The sequence below is a fragment of the Papio anubis genome, chromosome 4 (genome assembly GCF_008728515.1).
Source record: "Papio anubis isolate 15944 chromosome 4, Panubis1.0, whole genome shotgun sequence".
Lineage (NCBI taxonomy): Eukaryota > Metazoa > Chordata > Mammalia > Primates > Cercopithecidae > Papio > Papio anubis.
The window spans coordinates 9,823,433-9,846,145 of NC_044979.1; the positions used below are offsets into that span (position 1 = coordinate 9,823,433).

General features: G+C 50.1%; 1 protein-coding gene across 2 annotated transcripts in view; it reads left to right on the forward strand.

Moving 5' to 3' along the window:
* The first annotated feature begins 335 nt into the window (after positions 1-335).
* Positions 336-22,713, forward strand: part of PDIA4 (protein disulfide isomerase family A member 4) — a 28,078-nt gene continuing 5,700 nt past the window's right edge. The window contains exons 1-6 of one of the 2 annotated variants that reach the window (XM_031665050.1): positions 336-702; positions 8,425-8,602; positions 11,695-11,900; positions 15,769-15,907; positions 18,440-18,576; positions 18,810-18,968. In XM_031665050.1, the coding sequence (XP_031520910.1) occupies positions 615-702; positions 8,425-8,602; positions 11,695-11,900; positions 15,769-15,907; positions 18,440-18,576; positions 18,810-18,968 (907 nt within the window). In that variant the 5' untranslated portion in view covers positions 336-614. Of the gene's footprint in view, positions 703-8,424; positions 8,603-11,694; positions 11,901-15,768; positions 15,908-18,439; positions 18,660-18,809; positions 18,969-22,713 lie in introns of both variants that reach the window. The other variant, XM_031665049.1, reaches the window with a different exon arrangement.

Consider the following 22,713-nt stretch of genomic DNA (forward strand, 5'->3'; position numbering starts at 1 on the left):
GTTGCGAGGACCGCCCTGCTCGCCACTGCTCCCCACCGCTCCGGTACCGACACGTGTTCTTACTGCCAAGCTCGGCCACAGAATGCTGAGCCGAGCCCCGCCCCGCTCCATATTTTCCAGGCTCCGCCTCTCCTGCCCCGCCCCCGACATCGATGGCCAATAGCGCCCCGAGGCGTAGCCAGGTCCCGCCCTCCCCGTGCCCGGCCCGCCGCCTTTGTTCTCCCCAGCTCCCTCTCTTGGCCTGTGCGCTCCCAGCAAACCGAGTGGCAGCCGCTGATTGGTGGTCGTGGTGCAGCCAATCAGAAGGGGGCACCTCACGTTAGGGCTCGGAGTTTTAAACGCGCAACCGAGGGCCGCGCGCAGGACTGAGGAGGGCCTAGGGCCGCGGAGCCGACTCTAGTCGGCCGAGGCGCACGCGGTCCGCGCCGGCGTCACTCTGGGATTGGCCGGCCCGCGGCTTCCTCCGCCCCCTGCCAATCGCCGGGGCCGACTTCCCGTGGGTTTTTCCGGCTCTCCCGCGTCGCTGAGGAGCGACGGGCGGTCGGCCAGACCCAGAGTTCTCGGTGCGCGCAGCGGCCGCCGACGCGAGGAGGCCGCGCTCCGCCCCCGGTACCATGAGGCCCCGGAAAGCCTACCTGTTACTGCTGCTCCTTGGGCTGGCGCAGCTGCTGGCCGTGGCGGGTGCCGAGGGTCCGGACGAAGGTGAGCGGCAAGCGCGCCGCGGGTCGGGCCGTGCTTGCGGGGGCTGCAGAGATGTGCGGGGGCCTGGGCGCTGCAACCCCGGCGGGCTGGTTTCCGCGCGGTCCGCTCCAGAACTAGCGATGGGCGCCGAGCCCGGGGTAAACTTGGCGGAGTTGAAGGGGCGGGGGCTGTGGCAGTGGCTGTGGCAGAATCGATTTGGGGCTCCCAGGGCAGGAAGGTGGCCGGGGTCTCTCGGGCTCCGACTCCCTGGAAGCCTCCTGTCACCCGAGGCTTGAAGAGGGCTGCAGAGCGCCTTTTTTGCAGCTGGGTCCTTCGCCCTAATTTGCAGGTTTTCCTCAGGTCCAGGCTGACTCCAGGCGAATGCGCCCAGGCAGTGGGAAGGGAGAGGGAGCCCCTGTAGTGAAGGGGCGAGGCGTGAAGAACCAAGTGCTAGTTCTTTGGAACAGCAAGCATTCCTTCTTAAAATTTAGTGTGTGGATTTGGAAATGATTAATCCAAAGATTCTGGTTCAAGGGAGAAAAGGATGGCTTGGTTTGCAACTTTGAGAAACTGGAGAATACCATTCCTTCTGCATTTATTCAGCATTTACTGTGTGCCAGTCCCTGCACTGGGTTCTGGGAGGAAAAGATGGTGTGTGTGGTCCCTGCCCATGAAGCGCGCACTCCAGTAGAAATCCTAAAACTTCTTCATGCTTCCTGCATTTTTCTTCGAAATGAGCTAACTGCAAACATAAGAACTCTGAAGATTAGGAAGTACTAGTTAAGAAAAGGTTGTTATTCCTAGAGAATAAGGCTTCCAGGTACTGGTCTTAACTTTCTTCTTCTTCTGCCCTTATTTTCAATTACTAGTTTTTTAACCTTTTAAGTTTGTTCCAATATAAATATACACTCTTTTATAATGTTAGTGTGTAGGGAAATTGTGAACTTTATACTCTTTCAAACAGATTGAGTAACTTTGTGTGGGTCACTGATGCAAAAAGAGTCTTTGCCCAAATAGAAAAGGAAGTAAAAACCCACACTTGGCGAGAAAAACACCTGCCGAAAGGAACCAGCTAGCGGGGCTGCTTACAAATTGTGTCTTGAGACCTTTACCCAAATCACCTGAGTGTTTATTTAAATACAGTTTATTTAAATACAGATGCCCAAAATACACTGAAGCAGAATGCAGGGGTGGGCCCCGGAATCTGCGTTTTAAGTCACTTCTCCCTTGAGACATAGAATGAACTTCTAGAGGCACAGTGAAGTTTGAGGACCAGTGTGGGTGGAAGGTGCTTCTTGGAACATAGCGGAAAAGCACTATAGCACTGCCTTGGTTTTGATCCAGTGATTTTGTTTTTGGGGGAACTCTTGAGAGGCCTGGGAGAGTGGCTTTAGGAGGTGTTAGGACCAGCACGTTTATCCTTTGGATCAGAGGTCTTCAACACAGTAGAGTCCCTGGGAAGCAATTGCTCCTGGGCTGAGCCTAGGAATCCCCGGGGTCATCATGGCCAAGGGCAGGCCTCCTGGGCTTCTAGCTCCGGTTCCCCCCACCCGGAGACAAGATCACACACTGTTGCCCAGGCTTGAGTGCACTGTCGCGATCATGGCTTACTTAAGCCTCAAACTCCTGGGCTCATGGGATCCTCCTGCCTCAGCCTCCCAAGGATCTGGGACTGTAGGTGCTTGCCACCACACCTGGCTAATTTTTTTTCTCATTCTGTCGCCCAGGCTGGAGTGCAGTGGCGTGATCTCAGCTCACCACAACCTCTGCTTCGTGGGTTCAAGTGATCCTTCTGCTTCCACCTCCACAGTAGCTGGGACTACAGGCACGTGCCACCATGCCCAGCCAATTTTTTGCATTTTTTAGTAGAGACGGGGTTTCACCGTCTTAGCCAGGATGGTCTCAATCTCCTGATTACAAGAGTGAGCCACCACACCCGGCTGCCTGGCTAATTTTTTTTTTTTTTTTTTGGTAGAGATGGAGTCTCACTATGTTGCCCAGGCTGGCCTCAAGCAGTTCTCCGCCCTTAAATTCCCAGTGTTTGGGATTACAGGTGTGAGCCACGATGTGGGCTTACTTTGACCGATGTGGGCTTACTTTGACCGTTTCTCACCCCTGAGGGCATCCCTCGGCCTTTCATTGTCAAAACCTGTCATAGATTCACTGATAACTTGTCCAACAGATTTATTTCAAGTCTACACTACCTCACCCCTCAAGTGTTTCAAGTCTCGAGGCTTTTTTTTTCTTTTTGCTTCCGTTACATTTTAGATTTAGACAGCACAGTGGTGTTCAGGAACTTAAATGCCCCAACATGGTTATTAAATACACTGTTAAGCTCTGATGGCTTAAGCCTCATGTTGCATGGCTTTCCAGTCTCAGATTAGAAGGTGCCTGCGCTCTACGCATCCTTCCTGCTAAAATAGGAAAGGAAAATACTCTGATCCTGTTTGTTGCCTGCTTTTATGTGGTATTGGTTTGTTTAGATTTAAAAGTAAGTGGAAAGTCACCCATGTTTCATGCTAAGGAAGAGTTAAACTGCCCTCCTCTTTTGATTCCTGAGACATAGTTATTTTCGGAGCCATAAAAATGTGGAAAATCCAAATGTTCCTCCAAAAACTTTGGGCGTATTGGGAAGAAAATCTAAGGTGACAATACAGCATAGCAGTTAAGTGGTCAGGACCCTCCACTAAGTAGCTTTGTGATCCTTGGACAGGTGACTATAGTTCCTGCATGTCAGTTTCTTCATCTGTAACATGTAATATAACCTGTAATACAATCTCCCTTAAGGGGTGAAGTGGTGTGTTTAAGAACCCAGCACAGTGCCTGGTACATAAATAAATATCAGCTATAATGGTTACCATAGCTGATAACGCAGTTCTTGTTTCTGTGTTTAATATAAACTCTTCAGTATTGGCTGGGTGGTAGAGTTTATGCAGCTGTTTCAGGCATTTTTCTGGTGGAGATGAGAGTGATCAGCCGAGGATGGAGAGTGAGGACATCCTGAAAGGAGCTGCGTGCGTCTGGGCAGGGACCCAGTGTTGTCATCAGGTGTGCCCCGTGGGAGTGGACAGGGACTGCGGCAGCCTGCTTAGGTGAGGGTCCCACGTTTCAGGAGAGGCCTTAGCACAAGGACTGAGCAACGTGGAGATGAACGTGGGAATTCATTTGTCTCATGCTGAGGAAGGTTGCATCTTTTCAGAAGGTACTGAAAGGCTCTGGATATATATATGTATATATATATATATATTTTTTTTTTTTTTTGAGACGGAGTCTTGCTCTGTCACTGGAGTGCAGTGGCGCGATGTCGGCTCACTGCAAGCTCCACCTCCCGGATTCACGCCATTTTCCTGCCTCAGCTTCCCGAGTAGCTGGGACTACAGGCGCCTGCCACCACGTCAGGGTAATATTTTTTTTTTTTTTTTTTTTTTTAAGTAGAGACGGGGTTTCACTGTGTTAGCCAGGATGGTCTCAATCTCCTGACGTCGTGATCCGTCCGCCTTGGGACTCCCAAAGTGCTGGGATTACAAGCGTGAGCCACTGTACCTGGCCATGTTTTTTTTTTTTTTTGAGACGGAGTTTCACTCTTGTTGCCCAGGCCGGAGTGCAGTGGCATCATCTGAGTAGCTGAGATTACATCTGGCTAATTTTTTATTTGTAGTAAAGATGGGGTTTCTCCATGTTGGTCAGGCTGATCTCGAAGTCCTGACCTCAGGTGATCCGCCTGCCTTGGCCTCCCACAGCGTTGGGATTACAGGTGTGAGCCACCATGCCTGGCCCTTTTTTTTTTTTTTTTTTTTTTTGTGGCAGAGTCTTCCTTGTTGTCAGGCTGGAGTGCTGTGGTGTGATCTCGGCTCACTGCAACCTCTACCTCCCAGGTTCAAGCAATTCCCCTGCCTCAGCCTTCTGAGTGTCTGGTATTACAGGCGTGTGCCACCATGCCTGGCTAACTTTTTTTTGTATTTTAGTAGAGATGTGGTTTCACAATGTTGGCCAGGATGGTCTTGATCTCCTGACCTCGTGATTTGCCCGTCTCGGCCTCCCAGAGGAGCACTTGGATTACAGGCGTGAGCCACTGCGCCCAGCCCTGGATATATTTTCTATCCTAGAATGTCCACCTTTAAAAATGAAGCCCAGAGAAAAGTGTTCTCCCACTAAAACGTGGACTCTCTTGCTTGCAGGGATGTGTGGGTTTCTGGTAGATAGGAATCTAGAGCTAGCACCTTCCCAAATTGCAGAAGAATGAATCCTGGGCTTGTCTGTGAGCTGGGGAGGAATGGAAAGGTAGGGTCCATGCAGTTGAGAGTCCTTAATTACATAGGGAATGTCTTATTTTTTGTTTATCCTTTAGAAAGATAATGGAATTTTTTTTTTTTGTTAGTCTCACTCTGTCGCCCAGGCTGGGGTGCAGTGGCATGATCTTGGCTCACTGCATCCTCTGCCTCCTGGGTTCAAGCGATTCTCCTGCCTCAGCCTCCTGAGTAGCTAAGATTACAGGGATGCGCCACCATGCCCAGCTAATTTTTGTATTTTTAGTAGAGATGGGGTTTTGCCATGTTGGCCACGCTGGTCTGAAACTCCTGACCTCAGGTGATCCGCCCTCCTTGGCCACCCAAAGTGCTGGGATTACGGGCGTGATCCACCATCTCTCACAAAAATTCATTTTTTAAAAGGGTCGAGAAATGAGTTGCCTCTTAGGAATGCTGTGTCCCATGGTGACTAGTCAGGTCCCACTTAATCATGGGAGCTCTATCACATTGTAGTGTTGAGAGCCCACTTCAGGCCGACCGTAGGTAAGAACACATCTTAATTTCTTTTTTGTAAAATTCACCCTGGAAAGGAATTTCCTATGTGGTGATGTTTTAGGCCTCTTTACTGCAAATGTCAGTCTTCTGCTGTGCACTGAGCCAATTACTGAGTTTCCCTTCCTCTCCTAGCTGTGATTCCTAGCTGGAAGAGTCGATTAAGTTCCCCAGTGCGAGGCCGGGCGCGGTGGCTCAAGCCTGTAATCCCAGCACTTTGGGAGGCCGAGACGGGCGGATCATGAGGTCAGGAGATCGAGACCATCCTGGCTAACCCGGTGAAACCCCGTCTCTACTAAAAAAATAACAAAAAACTAGCCGGGCGAGGTGGCGGGCGCCTGTAGTCCCAGCTACTCCGGAGGCTGAGGCAGGAGAATGGCGTGAACTCGGGAGGTGGAGCTTGCAGTGAGCTGAGATCCGGCCACTGCACTCCAGCCTGAGCGACAAAGCGAGACTCCGTCTCAAAAAAAAAAAAGGAAGAGTTCCCCAGTGCGTTATTTCCGACCTTCCTCCAATCTTCCCATCTGCTTGCAAGTAACTTTGACTCGTATTGGGCAGAGCAGCTAGGTAGTGAGAGGAGAGTGGATACAGATGGCCCAAAAGCACTACCTAACTGCCAGCCGGGGGTCCTGGCGGTCTCCCCTAGGGACCACCCAGGATTTAAAAAAAAATGGCAAAAATCTCAATTACTTTCACCAACCTAGTACTTCGGCTTGGTCTTAGTTAATGACATCAGAGCAAGATGTGCATTTCAACCTCACACGGTTCTTTCAAAGACACAGGTAAATAGAGTGGGCAAGATTTTCTAAATAGCACAGAGCAGAGGATCTTTTCATTTTTCTTCCTCTTTGGGGTCTAGAATGATCTGAAAAGGGAGACCAGAAAACCTTGGGAACATTGGATTTCCCTCTTCTCCTTGGGGAGATGTCAGCCTGGCCCCTGCCTGTACTGTCAGACACACACAGTCCCGAGACCCCAGGGGAAGTGGGCCTGCGCCCAGGCTGTCTTTCTCTGTGGCCTGCCCTCCGTGAACTTCTGACCGTGCCTAGGGAGTTCCCGGTGTGGAGGGAAGGGTGGCAGGCAGGAGGCTCATCTCAGATGGGTGGGTTTGCTTTTGGCATTTTAGAGCTGTTTCTCCCTCCGCCGACAAAGGAGGAGCCTAGGCCTTAAGTTGGAACAGGAATGTGCAAGTCAGGAAAAGTTGTGGGATGCTTAAAAGGAAAAGGACTGAGTGCGGGTGACCAGTGTGCCGGTGGGCTTTCTTGTTGGCTTTTTTGTAAAGTTTGCAGATCGGTAAATGTTGACGGTGATGAACAAAGCCGCCCCCTTCTCCCTGCTCCATGCAGACCCAAGGAGTAGACTGGAGGAGCAGAGGGCAGGCACGGCCATGTGGGGTGGGTGCAGGCTGCCTCCGTGGCCAAGCAGCCGCAGAGTCCACGCAGGTTCCTTCATTAGAGTTGGTGAGCCCAGGAGTTCTGGGATCCTGGGGGCAGGTTTTCAGACCCTGACCTCACCCACAGCCCCAAACAGTAACTAGCAGTGTTCATTTACCTCCTGGGACACATCTCCAGAAAAGAATATTTGGCCCCTGGAAACATTCTGGCTTTAGCGTTAATGAAATTACCATGCTTGCTGTGCCCAGTTCTGTTTGCTGGTGTGACAGTAGCCAGAGAACCTGGTTAATAAAAACGGCAACTCCATGTTCTTTGTATCTGTGGTTTGGCAAAATAATAATAATTATAATAAATTGAACCTTGAAAATGAAATATACACAATTTCTCACATTCTAGGAAGAAAACTTAGCTTCCAAACAAAGGTGTGATTTTTGATGCATGTTGACCCCATCAGTTTCTGTGCCTTTATTAGTGAAATGTGATTTCCCACCCTCTTTCCCTTCACACTTCAGCCTTTTCCTCAAGGATTATAAAACTCAAAGGGCTATTTTTTATGGGTATGAGGTAAAATGCCACCCCCTTTCAGAAATGGAATTAGTATTCCATCCTCTGCAGTGAAAAGTCAAGATTGAGTACTTGCTTCCTGTTGGTACTCTTGGGGCCAGGCGGATAATTTGTTCATGGGAGGTGTTCCTGGGGCCCTGCCTGTGGAAACATACAGGATGAGGAGGAGGCACATCAGTGAGCAATAACCTTGAACACAGACAAGCTAGGGGGAGATCATGAAATGCGGTGCCCCTGAAACGCAGAGTGTGGGATGTGGTAGGGGAGCCAGAGCTACAGGAGCGAGGCCCGGGAAGACTGCAGAGGTGGGTACAAGGGAGTAGGGAGGAAGTGGCCAATGCGGAGGCTGTCTGGGTTCAGGGCAAGGTTTGCAGAGCAAGGCAGGGGGCCGCAACTCTGAAAGGGTAGCCTGTGCTGCTCTCCAACTTATGCTGCGACATTTGGACTTTATGTTCTAGAGCTGTGGTTTTCAAATATTATTTAGCCATGACCTCCCTCTGAATGAAATTTTAAGTAGCCAACTTAGAACAGAATTGCTGGCATGAGGGAGGCCTGATGTCACCAGCCAGTCACGTGGTGGGCCCCCAGGGACCACCCAGGACTCGACACCTTGTGAAGTGTATGAGTTTTAGGACTTTTTTTTTTTTTGAGATGGATTGTCACTCTGTCACCCAGACTGGAGTGCAGTGGCACAATCTCTGCTCACTGCAACCTCTGCTTCCCGGGTTCAAGCAATTCTTCTGCCTCAGCCTCCCAAGTAGCTAGACTACAGGCACGTGCCACCATGCCTGGCTAGTTTTTGTGTTTTTAATAGAGATTGGGTTTCACCATATTGGCCAGGCTGGTCTTGAACTCCTGACCTAGTGATCCGCCCACCTCAGCCTCCCAAAGTGCTGGAATTACAGGCGTGAGCCACCACGCCCGGCCAGGAAAGTTTTAAGGAGAGTCACTACCAGGTTTGTAACCAGTCTGGGTTTTCCACTCAGATTCTTCTAACCGAGAAAATGCCATTGAGGATGAAGAGGAGGAGGAGGAGGAAGATGATGAGGAAGAAGACGACTTGGAAGTTAAGGAAGAAAATGGTGTCTTGGTCCTAAATGATGCAAACTTTGATAATTTTGTGGCTGACAAAGACACAGTGCTGCTGGAATTTTATGCTCCATGGTAAGGACTGTGTTCTAATTCCTGCGGGTGGACGAGCACTGTGCTCCATGCGCTCAGCCCTTCACCTGGTCATCCAGACCCTGGGGGTGGGAGTGTCTGGGTGCGGGAACTTGCACTCTAGCTTTAAGAGTGCTGGGAGCTCACTCGTTCTACCACTTTGCATTGGAACTGCCAGTGAGCCAGCCCTCATGGAAGGCAATGTCCTCTTGTCTCAGTCCAGTGGGTTAAAGATGAATACGTCCTCTGATGGTCACAGCTGGGGGACGGGCATTTAACAAGCAGCAGTGACACAGCCTCGTGTTAGTAACAGACACGTCCTTGTTACAGATTCTGCCCCGACCTGTCTGAGGCCACCCCGCCTTCCTCTTCGCTCAAAGGCTGATGCTCAGGCAGCTGCCCCAAGTGCAGGCTGTTGGCCTGTGTGGTGGATTTTTTACTACACACATCGGCCCTGTGAGGGGACCAGTCAGGCATCCCCACTTCTTTTCCTGTCTTTCCCCCTCGTAGTGCAGTCTGTTAGAGCTCTCGGGCCCGTCTCCTCCGTTACTTCTCCTCTACTGTTTTGTATCTCATGACCCCTGCTTTGCTCTTTTCTATCTCATGCCCTCCCTGTTTCACTTCTGAGACCAAATAGGATACACTCACTTTTGTGCAGTGTCTGAGGGTCAAGCATAGCACAAGTGTTTTATTTAAAACATCTAAATAGGCTGGGCATAGTGGCTCACACCTATAATCTCAGCACTTTGGGAGGCCAAGGCAGGCAGATCACTTGAGATCAGGAGTTTGAGACCAGCCTGGCCAACATGGTGAAACCCGATCTCTACTAAAAATACAAAAATTAGGTATGGTGAATGTGCACCTGTAGTCCCAGTTACTCAGGAGGCTGAGGCAGGAGAATTGCTTGAACCTGGGAGGCGGAGGCTGCAACTAGCTGAAATCGTGCCACTGCACTCCAGCCTGGGCAACAGAGCAAGACTCTTTGAGGTTATGTTATTCCTCTTACATAAATTATCAAGTTTTCATACTTTTTAGTTCAAAGAGCCCTTAACATTCTTAAGAAGTGAGAACCTCGGAGGGGGTCATGTTTATCAATATTTACCATATTCGAAGTTAAAACTGAGAAATTAAAATTTTTGGGGGGACAGATTTTTCACTCTTTTGCCCAGGCTGGAATGCAATGGCATGATCTCTGATCACTGCAACGTCCACCTTCTGGGTTCAAGCGATTCTCATGCCTCAGCCTCCCGAGTAACTGGGATTTCAGGCACCTGCCACCACACCCAGCTAATTTTTGTATTTTCAATACAGACAGGTTTCACCATGTTGGCCAGGCTGGTCTTGAACTCCTGGTCTCAAGTGATCTGCCCGCCTTGGCCTCCCAAAGTACTTTTAGTAAAGATGGAGTTTCATCATATTGCCCAGGCTGGTCTCAAAACTCCTGGGCTCAAGTGATTTGCCTGCCTCAGACCCCCAAAGTGTTGAGATTACAGGCGTGAGGCACCGTGCCCAGCCACAGACTGAGGTTTAGATATTGAAAGTATTTGCCCTAGGGCAGAGCTGGAATGTAAACCTAGACCTGTTTGACTTTGAAGCCCCTTTGGTCTTTGCCTTTATGTTTTGTTGTGTCTCTCCTCTTAACCACAGGTATTTCCAAAAGTTCCCCCCCTTTTTTTTTTTGAGGTAGTGTCTTGCTCTCGCCCAGGCTGGAGTACAGTGGCGCGATCTCAGCTCACTGCAAGCTCCGCCTCCCGAGTTCACGCCATTCTCCTGCCTCAGCCTCCCGAGTAGCTGGGACTACAGGTGCCCGCCACCACGCCCGGCTACTTTTTGTATTTTTAGTAGAGATAGGGTTTCACTGTGTTAGCCAGGATGGTCTTGATCTCCTGACCTCGTGGTCCACCCACCTTGGCCTCCCAAAGTGCTGGGATTACAGGCTTGAGCCACCGCGCCCGGCTAAAAGTTCCCATTTTTGTGTGTGTGTTGGTCTGTTTTGTGTTGCTATAACAGAGTAGCTGAGGCTGGGTAATTTATAAGGGAAAGAGATTTATTTCAGTCACAGTTCTGCGGACTGGGAAGTACAAGAGCATGGTGCTGGCATCTGCTCAACTTTTGGTGAGGGCCTCATGCTGCTTCACTCCTGGCAGGAAGTGGAAGAAGAGTGGGCATGTACAGAGATAACATGGCGAGGAGGAAGCCAAGCTTACTCTTTTCTTTTTGAGTTGGAGTTTGGCTCTTGTCGCCCAGGCTGGAATGTAGTGGCTCAAATTTTGGCTCACGGCAACCTCCACCTCCTGGTTCAAGCGATTGTCCTGCCTCAGCCTCCTGAGTAACTGGAATTACAGGCGCCTGCCACCACACCCAGCTAATTTTTTGTATTTTTCATAGAGATGGGGTTTCACCATGTTGGCCAGGCTGATCTCAAACTCCTGACCTCAGATGATCCACCTACCTCAGCCTCCCAAAGTGCTGGGATTACAGACTTGAGCCACTGCACCTGGCCACGCCAAGCTCTTTTTTTTTGTTTTTGTTTTTGTTTTTGAGACAGAGTCTCACTCTGTTGCCCGGGCTGGAGTGCAGTGGCCGGATCTCAGCTCACTGCAAGCTCCGCCTCCCGGGTTTACGCCATTCTCCTGCCTCAGCCTCCCAAGTAGCTGGGACTACAGGCGCCCGCCACCTCACCCGGCTAGTTTTTTGTATTTTTTAGTAGAGACGGGGTTTCACCGTGTTAGCCAGGATGGTCTTGATCTCCTGACCTCGTGATCCGCCTGTCTCGGCCTCCCAAAGTGCTGGGATTACAGGCTTGAGCCACCGCGCCCGGCCTACCAAGCTCTTTTAAACTACATTCCTGAAAGGGCATTTACCTGTTCATGAGGGTTCCACCCTTCAGACGTAAACCCTTCCCACTAGGTCCCACCTCCCAACACTGCCACATTGGGGATCAGATTTCAACATTTTGGTGTGGACAAACCACATCGAGACCATAGCAGTATGTATTACTGGATTTAAATCTCCATAAGTACAGTATGTATTGTTGCATTTAAATCTCCATAGGTACAGTTAATGTTTTTCGCCCTCCCTAATCTGATTGTTAGGTGTGGACATTGCAAGCAGTTTGCTCCGGAATATGAAAAAATTGCCAACATATTAAAGGATAATGATCCTCCCATTCCTGTTGCCAAGATCGATGCAACCTCAGCATCTATGCTGGCCAGCAGGTTTGATGTGAGTGGCTACCCCACCATCAAGATCCTTAAGAAGGGGCAGGCTGTAGACTACGAGGGCTCCAGAACCCAAGAAGGTGAGCTAGTACCTGAGCTGGTGGAGGAAGAACTCCTTCCTGCAGGAACAGAAAGTTCAGGGAATGGGAATTGGGATAATAGAGGAAGAAAAGCTGAGGGTACCAGGGACTGACTTAGGAGCCTTAGGCCTCTGGAATGTTTACTTGTTCTTGGGGCGGGGGGGTGGAGGGGGGAGTGGGGGGGGCGCGCGGGCTGGGTGGGCTGGGGCATGGCCTCTTTACATTTCAGACTCTGAAACTCAAAACATGGGCAGGAGTGTTAGGAAATGGGCCAGACACGGTGGCTCACACCTGTAACCCCAGCACTTTGGGAGGCCAAGGCGACTGGATCACTTCAGGTCAGGAGTTCAAGACCAGCCTGACCAACATGGTGAAACCCTGTCTCTACTAAAAATACAACAATTAGCTGCTTGTAGTGGCTCATGTGTGTAATCCCAGCTACTTGGAAGGCTGAGGCAGGAGAATTGCTTGAACCTAGGAAGCGGAGGTTGTGATAAGCTGAGATTGTGCCACTTCACTTCAGCCTGGGTGACAGAGTGAGACTCTGTCTCAAAAATAAGTAAATAAATAAATAAAAACAGGAGTGTTAGGAAATGACATCAGAGGTTAGGGGTCTTGGTGGTGGTCTAGAGCAGTGGTTCTTAATGCTTAGCAAGCGTCAGTCAACTGGAGGGCTCGTTCAGATTGCTGGGCCCTAGCCCCAGAGTTTCTGATTCAGTACATTTCAGTCTAGATACGATACAAGTCAGTCCAGATAATTTGCATTTCTTTTTTCTTTTTTTTTTGGAGACAGAGTCTCACTCTGTTGCCCAGGCTGGAGTGCAGTGGCATGATCATGGCTCACTGCAACCTCTGCCTCCTGGGTTCAAGTGATTCTCCTGCCTCAGGCTCCCGAGAAGCTGGTACTACAGATGTGTGCCACCATGCCTGGCTAATTTTTTGTATATTTAGTAGAGACAGGGTTTCACCATGTTAGCCAGGATGGTCTTGATCTCCTAACCTCGTGATCCACCTGCCTTGGCCTCCTGTTTTTGTTTTTGTTTTTTTTTTTAATAATTTTTTGAGACAGAGTCTTGCTCTGTCGCCCAGGCTGGAGTGCAGTGGCACGATCCCAGCTCACTGCAAGCTCCGCCTCCCGGCTTTTCGCCATTCTCCTGCCTCAGCCTCCCTAGTAGCTGGGACTACAGGCGCCCGGCGTGGTGGCTTTTTGTATTTTTTTTTTTAGTAGAGACAGGGTTTCACTGTGTTAGCCAGAATGGTCTCGATCTCCTGACCTTGTGATCTGCCCACCTCGGCCTCCTAAAGTGCTGGGATTACAGGCGTGAACCACCAGGCCCAGCCAATAATTTGTATTTCTTACAAGGGTGCAGGGCTCGCCATTGCTGCTGGCTCGAAGCTATGTGCTGAGAACCACAGGTGCAGAGAGCGACATCCAGGGGTTCTCTGAGGATGTCTGCAGTCTGGCCTGATAGATCCCTGCCTGGCTCACATTAGGCACTACATACGTTTTATTAAATGAATGAACAAATACATGGTTTAATTTTTATTTAATTTTATTTTAGTAAAGTTTAATTTTATTTTAATAAAGTTTATTTAATTTTATTAACATTTATTTATTTTTGAGACGGAGTTTTGCTTGTGTGGCCCAGGCTGGAGTACAATGGCACAATCTCAGCTCACTGTAACCTCTGCCTCCCGGGTTCAAGTGATTCTCCTGCCTCAGCCTCCCGAGTAGCTGGGATTACAGGCACACGCCACTATGCCTGGCTAATTTTGTAATTTTGGTAGAGACGGGGTGTCTCCATGTTGGTCAGGCTGGTCTCGAACTCCCAACCTCAGGTGATCCGCCTACCACGGCCTCCCAAAGTGCTGGAATTATAGGCGTGAATCACTGTGCCTGGCCTCTTAATTTTATTTTAATACAATTTATTTAATTTTATTAAATGAATGCACATGGTATCCTTTAGCAAGGGCAAGTCTCTCTTAATCACTGGCAGAAAAGAAAAGAAAAACAAAAAGATGCTGCATTTTCCATTCCCAGTGTGGAGTAGAGGAAAGGGCGTTGAATAGGTTTCCAGTCCTTATAGACATAAGATAGGCCTGTGTTTTGGACGAGCGCCTTCCCCTTGCCAGGCCTTGGCATCTCATCTGTGGAGTGTGGTGTCAGTTGGATGTGATGGGAGATCACATCTCTGAGATCGGGTAAGAGTCTCTCCTCTACTCTGAGATCATATCTCTGAGATGGTGTGAGAGGCTATCCTCTGCTCCTTTAAGCAATGGTACTCATTATGGGATATACAAAGAAAACAGAGTCACTTCTGTTGCTATTTAGTGTCACAGTTTGTCTGTTGACTAGGTAATACGTTTATAAACTTAGTAATTCAGAGAAGTAGATAAATGAATAGTCTTCCTTCCCTGAACCTGGGTGATCCAGCTCCCCTCTAAGAAGGTACTAGTGTAACAAGTTTCTTCTGTGTTGTTTGGAGATATTTTGTATACATAAAAAGCAAGTGTGTGTATGTGTGTGTGAGAGATTTTCTCATTTTTACAGTTATTAGTATATCTCAAATACTATCCTGTATCTTCATGTTTTTATTTAACAAATATGTCTTAACCATATCACTACATAGGAACTTAATCTAAAACAAGTTGAAAGTTGAGTACTTTTTTTTTTTTTAAGATGGAGTCTTCTTTTGTCCCCCAGGCTGAAGTGTGGAGTGGTGCAATCTTGGCTCACTGCAGCCTCCACCTCCAGGGTTCGAGTGGGTTCTCCTGCCTCAGCCTCCTGAGTAGCTGGGGTTACAAGCACGTGCCACCACACAAGGCTAATTTTTGTATTTTTAGTAGAGACAGGGTTTCACCATGTCGGCCAGGCTGGTCTTGAACTCCTGACCACCCATGATCCACCCACCTCGGCCTCCCAAAGTTCTGGGATTACAGGCAAGCCACCACTCCTGGCCTGAAAGTCGAGTACTTCTATTGTTGCAAAATAAACAGGCATACGTGTTTGGGGGTCTGTGGCCAACATCTGACTGCGAGAGAGACATGGCCGTTTGGAAACTTTAGAGCAGCGTATGCTATGTTTTCATAAACAGGCCTCCTACGTGTTAAGTGCCTCAGGACCCCTGGGTGTGGGCTGAGGGGCAGGGGACAGACGCTTCATGCTGTGAATGCACAGAGGAGGTGCTTGTGCACGTTTCAGTTTGAAGACTGCAGCTTTGCAGGAGTGGTTCTGAATTTGGCTCCTTGGTAGATTCTACAGTAGGGAAAAAGAGTGACAGATTGCAACCACTCGTCCTAAGAACTGCTTGGCACATTTTGGTACGAATTTATTGTTCCACTCCAGCCCTGGAATCCATTTCTGGGGAATGAAGCTTACAGATGGGCATTTATTAAAAGCTTTCTCAGGTAATGCCACTGCATCTTGAGCAATGGGAGCTCCTCTTGTAAATTTTTCCTTTTTTTTTTTTTTTTTTTGCATACATCTTATGATGTATGTAATATAGTAACGTTAGATGTGAATGAGATGCCCCAAAATGATATCCATAGGCATATATAATTAAAAGTTTGCATGAAGTTAGTACCATAGCATGATGGTAAAGGAAGTCTCAATCATCAGTAAGTCTTAGGCCTCATCTGGAGAAGTCTGCAGGCTGTGGAAATGCAATGGACAATTGTTGGGAAACAGCGAACCTTCTGACTCTTGGCTGTATCCCCAAAACTGCAGAGATGCAGCCAGGTTTCAGGAAATCAGACACCTCCCGTTCTTGTGGGCCCCGACGCTTGCTTTCTTCCCCATCTTCTGGAGGGAGGTGAAGTGCCTGCCAGTTTGGGCCTTGTGTGCTCAGTCTTACTTGGTTTCTTTCAGAAATTGTTGCCAAGGTCAGAGAAGTCTCCCAGCCTGACTGGACGCCTCCACCAGAAGTCACGCTTGTGTTGACCAAAGAGAACTTTGATGAAGTTGTGAATGATGCAGATATCATTCTGGTGGAGTTTTATGCTCCATGGTAAGGTGGTGTCAGGCCCTTCCCATATTCGGTACCGTGCTGTGCACTAGGTGCGGGGTGGCAGGCGCAGACGGCAGGCCCCTGCCCATGAGACAGGAACAGCAGAGGAGCAAGGTGGGCACGAGTTGTAGGCCAGGGTTGAGGTCCAGGTGTTCTGGAAGAAGCATGGATATAAAGGAGCTGTTGGGAGTGGATGTGGAAGGAGCTGCCAAGTAGTCCATTCTTGGGTGGGAGAAGGAGCCCAAAGGAAAGAAGATAGCAGAAAGAAAGGTGGTTGGAGTGGGAGCAAGTACAGTGGCTGGTCTGAGCTGCCCAGCTTGGGGAACTGAGGTGGCTGCTCCGCGGGGAGGGGAGAGGAGGGACGCACAACCAGGTGCATGGATAAGCCGGGAGCAGTCAATACAGAGCAGAGCAGAAGAAAGACGGCTCTCAAGGCAGAGGGGAGCCTAGCTCCAGGAGAGACCATTTGCCTTCCCAGGAGACGGCCCAGGGTACCGTCTGTCTTGATGATTTTGTGGTGGGTCAGCTGTGATTCTGATTCTTGAGCAGTGCTGGTATGTCTGACCATCAGGCCAGCAAGAACTGCCTCAGATGGGTGTGTTCTGTAGTGAGTCCTGGAGAGTCAGTAAGCAGAGGAAGCTTTTGGGCCTAGAACCAGCAGGTGGAGGCCATGGCTGATGCACAGGCAGGGGGGCAGGTCACACCTTCTGCACAGTGGGCTCAGGTTTGGGACCAGGACACCCTTGTTCCGGGCAATGCCTGGATAAGCCCAAACCCGAGGCCACGGATTCTGCAGCAGAAACCTGGGAGTTGTTGGATGTGCAGATGAAAAGTGAAGTTAGGTGGGTGGTTAGAGAAGGAAACGATCTGCGAGAGAAGGAGGGAAGCGTCTGGGACACGTGGGGCACCCTCCTAACCCCCCTGCGATGCTGGAGAGACAGACCCTTGTTTTGCTACACATGAGGCCCTGACCGACCTGATGGGTGGGAGGTGTAAGAGGGAGAGTGGCAGCTACCCGTCTAACTTGCGGGTTGCTTTGTGGCTCGCTCAGGAGCCAGGTTGAGCCGACTGCTGCACAGCTCACACTTAGCGAGTGTAGTGCGATTTCCCTGATCTGGTTGATGATGCCTCAGAAGATAATTATCCACTTATTCACAAACAGTTTTTTGGTCTTTTGATGTGTTTTTGTGTTTGTGGCGGGAGGTTGTTTGTTTTTTTGTTTAGTTTTCTGAGGTTTCTTTTGGGATAAGGCCTTGCTTTGTCACCTGAGCTGGAGTACAGTGGCGCCATCATAGTTCACTACAGCCTTGAACTCCTGGACTCAGTTGTCCTGCCTTAGCCTCCCTAGTAGCTGGGACCACAGGTGCGTGCCACCACGCCTGGCTAATATACAAAATATTTTTAGAGATGAGGTCTCGCTATGTTGCCCCAGCTGGTCTTGAACTCCTGGCCTCAAGCAGCCCTCGCGCCTCATCTTCCGGAAGCACTGGGATTACAGGAGTGAGCCACTGTGCCGGCCAACAAATGGTTTTGAAGTTGCAGAATGCACCCTTTAATTCATTTGGGTGTCCTAAGGACTTTGATAGGATAATGTTTTATCTTAACTCAGGACTGAGAGCCTCCTGAGTGCCAGGCCCCAGCCAGGTGTGGGATATTGGTTCTTTTTTGAGACGGAGTCTTGCCCTGTTGCTCAGGCTGGAGTGCAGTAGTGCGATCTTGGCTCACTGCAACCTCCGCCTCCTGGGTTCAAGTGATACTCCTATCTCAGCCTCCTGAGTAGCTGGGATTACAGGTGTCCACCACCACGCCCGGCTAATTTCTATATTTTTAGTAGCGATGGGGTTTTGCCATGTTGGCCAGGCTGGTCTCGAACTCCTGACTTCAGGTGATCCGCCCGCCTCGGCCTCCCAAAGTGCTGGAATTACAGGAGTGAGCCTCTGTGCCTGGCCAGTTCTTGTGGGCAATGGGCTAGGTGACGCAATACTGACTCCAGGGGACTCTCGCTCATCTCCTCCGTGGGTGGTCTGTGTCAGTGAGAGTTTGTGACGCTCTTTGTTCTCCATGCCTCTGTTCCTGTTACCTGGACCTGCCGACCCTCTCTCCGCCCCACCTCCGTGGACTCCTGGCTAATTCCTCGCTGTCCCTTGGATCCCAGCTCCACTGCTACTCCTTCTCTGAAGCCATCTGTGACTTACATCTTTGCTGGCCCCCAACTCCCCAGCCAAGAAAGTCCTCTTCCTCAGGACAGTGTTTCTCTTGGCCTTTCCCATGTTTTCCCCTGTGCCGCAGTTACTAACATCCTGTCTGAGTGTGTCCTGTGCGTGTGTGTACGCATGCCCCACCCCCAGTGTGTGAATACCATGGGATGAAGTTTGTGTCTGTCTGTCCATAGCGCCTGAGGGGCCCGAGGGTCTAGGAGGCATTTGGAGGCTTACTGGGTGTGGCCGCATTACTAGGGAGCACAGGAGGGGTTTCTGCAGCTCATTTAGCTAGAAAGTGAGTCCACACTAGAATGAGCCCCTGACAAACCAGTTTCCTCTTGGCAGGTGTGGACACTGCAAGAAACTTGCCCCTGAGTATGAGAAGGCCGCCAAGGAGCTCAACAAGCGTTCTCCTCCAATTCCGCTGGCAAAGGTCGATGCCACCGCCGAAACAGACCTGGCCAAGAGGTTTGATGTCTCTGGCTATCCCACCCTGAAAATTTTCCGCAAAGGAAGGCCTTTTGACTACAACGGCCCACGAGAAAAATACGGTATGGCCACTCTCTTCTCTCCCACCACAGTGGGGAAGGGAAACTCCCTAACAGGAGGCTGCCCTTGAAGGTGCTGGGAGCTGGCAGGCACGGGCCATAGGAGGTGGGCAGTTCTGAGGGCCCCTGCTCAGGTGTGTGCCCTGCTCCCAGGAATCGTTGACTACATGATCGAGCAGTCCGGGCCTCCCTCCAAGGAGATTCTGACCCTGAAGCAGGTCCAGGAGTTCCTGAAGGATGGAGACGATGTCATCATCATCGGGGTCTTTAAGGGAGAGAGTGACCCAGCCTACCAGCAGTACCAGGATGCTGGTGAGTTGTGGCCCTTTGGGCTGAACAAAATGTGTGTGCCCTGGGTGGTCTGCGGTTGGCCTGATTTTTCAGAAAGCTCCTGGGACATCCGTTAGGGGGTGGTTTGATGAGCCATCTCTGGGAATAAGCTTTCCATTTTGGGGTTGGAGATGGGTGCCCTGTGGCCCTCCTGGCCTCGGTGCAGGGGAGGGGCACAGTCAGACCGGTCCCAGCTCCATGTCTGCCTTCCAGAGCCCGAGCCCTTCTGCTGGAGGGAAGGTCTTTGGGCCATAAAGTGCCAGACTCGGAATCAAACCAGCTTTCAAGGCCTGGCTCTTCCAGTTATTATCACTGTGACCACGGGCTTAGCCTGGTGGTCTCTTGCCCAAGGTGGTGGTCTTTTCTGAGAGGTTATTAAATTGAGGTAATGTAGATGAAGTGCTTAGCAACGTGCCTGATAATGCTAAGTGCATAATAAATGCTTGTCTTGCTAGCCTGAGGAGTGAAATGCCTATGAACAGCTGTCAGCAATAGTGTTCTGCGGGGGTAGAACCATCCTCAAATCCATCATCTGCCTTGGTCTGGCTCCTGATGCCTGGGGACAGGTATACTCAGGGTCCTTACCATCCTCATCAGTGTCTTCTGAGTGCCACCCTCTCCCCCTCCACCAAAACCAGCTTGGCTAAGTGCTAACCAATTATAATCTTTCAAACGCACAGCTTGCTACTCAGTGCTAATTCTGTGCTGCACAATAACAATTGTGCATACGTCAAATGCAGATTAATGTATAAAACCAGTAGAGCTCAGTTCCCTTCGTCTGTTAATTAGGTGGCCTTGTTATTCACGCCTAACTAGTCAGGAAGAAACTTCCAGAAGGAAACCCCAACCCACCCAGGGTTATGAGCAGCAGGGGAGTCCCTAGCCCCAAGTCTTGACTGTAAGTTGTATGCATTGATGTGCACTCACATCCCCAGGGAATTTGTTAAAATGCAGGTTCCGGTGCAGTGGGTCCCAGGCGGGCCTGGCACCACATTCCTAGGCATCAGCGTCTGTGATTTGGCTTGGGCAGGGTTAGGGCTGCAGATGGGGCAAGAGTCACTGGGCCTGCTGTGTCTGCCCGCTTATGAGAGAGAGAGTAGCCCCAGGGACATCAGATGTTCTACAGACAGGTTGGCAGGGCTGGAGCAGTGAGGGGCGGCTGTGGGATGAAAGGGTCTGTGGTCCTGGGGTGGGCAGGAAGTGAAGTTCTTGATGCAGGTCTGTGTCTGCCTGAAGCCAACTGACAACAAATCCCTGGGATACCTAGAGGCTTAGAACAGACACCATCTAGATATTTATTTATTCATTCTGAGACCAGGGTTTGTCTCCAATTGCCCAGGCTGGACTGCAGTGGTGTGATCTCAGCTCACTGCAGCCTTGACCTCCCTAGGCTCAGGTGATTTTCCCACCTCAGCCTCCCAAGTAGCTGGGACTACCGGTGAGCGCCACCACATCCAGCTAATTTTTTTTCGTAGAGACAAGGTTTTGCCATGTTGCCCAGCTGGTCTGGAACTCCTGGGCTCAAGTGATCCCTCCTGCCTTGGCCTCCCACAGTGTTGGGATTACAGACATGAACCACAGCACCCAGCCCATGTGGCCTTACTTAGTGGATTTTAATGCCCCTGTTTTACAGAGAAGGACCTGCGGCTGGGAAGGCTAATAACTAACAAGCCTAAAGCTACATAGTTAGTAGGTCACAAAACTATTATCTAAGTCCATGTGACTCTGAAAGCCACAAGCTTATCCAGGCTGCTCCCATCCCCTGCCCTCCCAAAAACATAGTTTACCATCTCAGCCACGTGTGTCCTATAACCCAGTTGGGAGTCACAAACCTCTAGAGCAAGAGCCCTTCAAGGGTGGGGTGACACCCAATGTTTAAATCTCAAAATCAGCCCAGGATGAGTTTGGATGCCTTGGGGAGGAGAATGGGGAGGGACTGAAGGTGCGTTTACTTGTAGGATCTAGGGTAGGGGTTGACACTGTGGCCCACACACCCATTCTGGCCATGGCCTGTCTTTGCAGGTGACATCTCATTGGAACACTGCTGTGTTCACACCCTGTCCGGCTGCTTTCACACTGCAGCAGCAGAGTTAAGCAGTTGGGACAGACCATGTGGTCCTTAGAGCTGAAACTACTCACTCTAGTCCTTCTCAGAAAGTTTGCCCAGCTCTGTGGAAGGGTACCCTCAGACCGTGGGGTTTCATCATGCATTTTCACAGATTTAAGTAAAAGTATCTTTAGCCAAAGAACTTCATTCGGAGCTCCAGCCCACAAACAGGCAGCCCACCAACTCGAGGAAGGGAGGTTTAAACCTCCATGAAGGGTGCTGGATGTGAAAACTCAACATAGGGATATAGGACTGTGTGCTGCTCATGTGGGCTCCAGAACATTCCGCCTGCCAAAGAATCTGTGCTGCTTACAGACATCAGTCAACAGCAGCTCCTGGCAAATTAGCTGTTTTTCAGTGAACTTTACCGGCTTTTGTTGTTGTTGTTGTTGTTGTTGTTTTTATTTTTTATTTTTTTGAGACGGAGTCTTGCTCTGTTGCCTAGGCTGGAGTGCAGTGGCCGGATCTCAGCTCACAGCAAGCTCCGCCTCCTGGGTTCACGCCATTCTCCTGCCTCAGCCTCCCGAGTAGCTGGGACTACAGGCGCCCGCCACCTCGCCCGGCTAGTTTTTTGTATTTTTTAGTAGAGACGGGGTTTCACCATGTTAGCCAAGGATGGTCTCGATCTCCTGACCTCGTGATCCGCCCGTCTCGGCCTCCCAAAGTGCTGGGATTACAGGCTTGAGCCACTGTGCCCGGCCTGTTGTTGTTATTTTATCTTTATAGAGATGGGGTCTCACCATGTTGCCCAGACTGGTCTTAAACTCTTAGGCTTGGCCGAGCACGGTGGCTCATGCCTGTAATCCCAGCAGTTTGGGAGGCCAAGACAGGTGGATCAGTTGAGGTCAGGAGTTCCAGCCAGCACCCTAACCCAACATAGCCGAGCCCTGTCTATACTAAGTATGTAACAACCAGGCATGGTGGCATATGATAGTCCCAGCTACTCGTCCTGAGGCAGGAACCAATGAGACCTGGGGGAGATGGAGATTGGGTGAACTGTCACCACTTCACTCCAGCCTGGAAACTGACTGAAACAGACCAAATACTCAGATAAACTCAATAAATGAACTAACTCCCTGGGCTTAAGCTTGATCCTCCTGCCTCAACCTCACAAAGGATGCTACAGAGATTACAGGCGTGAGCCATCGTGCTAATAAGGGTTTTAGACATTATACCTGCCGGAGTTTTTAAAAGTAAACCTTTTCGGCCGGTAGCGGTGGCTCAAGCCTGTAATCCCAACACTGGGGAAGGCAGGCGGCGGATCAGTCAGGAGATCCGAGACCATCCTGGCGAACCTGAGGTGAAACCCGTCTCTACTAAAAATACAAAAACTAACCCGAGCGGTGGCGCTTGTAGTCCCAGCTACTCAGAGCTGAGGCAGGAGAATCTTTGTCGGCTCCCGGAGGCGGAACTTGCAGTGAGCTGAGATCCGGCCACTGCACTCCAGCCTGGGCTACAGAGCGAGACTCCGTCTCAAAAAAAAACAAAAAAAACAAAAAAAACACAAACCTTTCAAGTGTTCAAGTTATAGGAATCCACACAATTTTTGGTGGTGATTTTTTTTTTCCTTTCTTTTTTCTTTTTCTTTCTTTCTTTTTTTTTTTTTTTTTTTTTTTTGGA